Below are 1,565 nucleotides of genomic sequence, written 5' to 3'. Positions count from 1 at the left end.
ATATCATCATTCATCTTATCCAACGCGTTAACCAAACCCCTTGGCGTATTATAGCAAAAAAACATGTCTGCACACAACATTCGAGAGCCTTCTACACCTTTCTTCCCCTTCGTTTTTAAGCTCTCCCAAAAAATTACCCGTTTCAAATTCAACTTCCACTTCTACTATTCTTTTCAATTTTGATCTAGTAGCAGAAACACTCAAACACCTACTAAACACTACAAATTTGTGCTCAAATGGCTTCAGAACCAGAGTTATCAGTAACTCGTTTGATCGAGAGGCTCATGGTGATGCCTTTCCTTTCAGGCTTTACAACCACCAGGCCGGAATCGGATTCAAGTTGTGATTCCGAACATCCGGATCACGAATTTACAAACAGTCTTCATCATCAGGGTTCGTCACTCGACAGGATCATCCTGATCAACCCGGTGACGCAAGGAATGGTGGTGATCGGAGGTGGCGCTACTACTGGTTTCGAATCCCTGATGAACGATCTGATGAGGAAGGACGGCCAGCCACCGGCGCCTCAAACGTCGATCGACGCCATGCCAACTGTGGAGATAAAAGGTACGGATGAAATAGTGAGTTTAGGGGTTGAGTGTGTGAAGAAAAGCAGCGTGCAGCAATTCAGTCGGCAATGGAAGGCAGCTCCGACCTTCCTCTATTCTTCGAGATTATGAACGATGGCGATAATGATCTTTGGTAAAAAGAAGATTGTTGATGGGGATCGGTGGAAGTGGTGAGGCGTTGTTGTAAATCGAGGGGGTGGTCGTCGATGGAAGATTTTTATGGTGGAATAGGGTTTTTGATAGTGAACGCCGTATATAAGAATTAGAAGAAATTAGGTCAAAGTCAAAATAACTAGCATAATTATAGGAAGTATTTGTGAAAGTTATTTACAAAATTACTTTATTACCCTTATTTATTTATTTAATTATTTAATTTTTTATTTAATTTTGATTGGCCCACATTTATGCATACAATAACACAATAATTAGTTTAAACACCTGAACCTAGCTATATATATATATATATATATATATATATATATATATATATATATATATATATATATATATATATATATATATATATCGACAAAACTGCAAATTTGGTCCTTATGGTTTATGAAAACCTGTGGATAAGGTCCAAAATGTTTCTGACTTGCATAAAATATCCAAAATCAAAAGTTTTCTGTGGTTTTTGTCCTAAAATTAAGAAATTTCCATGGTTTTGTCCCTGGAAACTTAAAAGGAAGATTTTTCCATTTTTAATTTATTTTTTGTATTTGTTTATATTTATTTTATGTTTTATTAATTAAAAAGAAAAAGAATAGAATAGAGCGCTCTCTCTCTCTCTCTCTCTCTCTCTCATAAGCATACAACCCAAAAACCACCGTCGATCTTTTGTATGCATCATGTTCATCGAAAAGAGCAAGTACTTCCCTTTACATTACAACATCATCAGTGTTTCGATTAATCGTCCTGATTATTTCATCGAAGTTTTGAGACATTACAAATCTGTATTCTTCAAATCATCGGAGCAAGCAAACACATAGTCTTCAT

The 1,565-nt window shown here is 36.1% G+C and overlaps 1 protein-coding gene across 1 annotated transcript; it reads left to right on the top strand.

Annotated features, from left to right (window-relative positions):
- Positions 1 to 236: 236 nt before the first annotated feature.
- LOC145126788 (E3 ubiquitin-protein ligase MPSR1-like) lies at positions 237 to 680 on the top strand. Its single transcript, XM_079062088.1, has one exon. The coding sequence runs from the start codon at positions 237 to 239 to the stop codon at positions 678 to 680; it is 444 nt and encodes a 147-aa protein (XP_078918214.1).
- The last annotated feature ends 885 nt before the right edge of the window (positions 681 to 1,565 follow it).

This window comes from Lactuca virosa, chromosome 7, assembly GCF_052849685.1.
Source record: "Lactuca virosa cultivar CGN04683 chromosome 7, Lactuca_virosa_CGN04683_v6, whole genome shotgun sequence".
Lineage (NCBI taxonomy): Eukaryota > Viridiplantae > Streptophyta > Magnoliopsida > Asterales > Asteraceae > Lactuca > Lactuca virosa.
The sequence above is the reverse complement of the archived record's forward strand: the minus strand, read 5'-3'. Positions and strand labels throughout refer to the sequence as shown.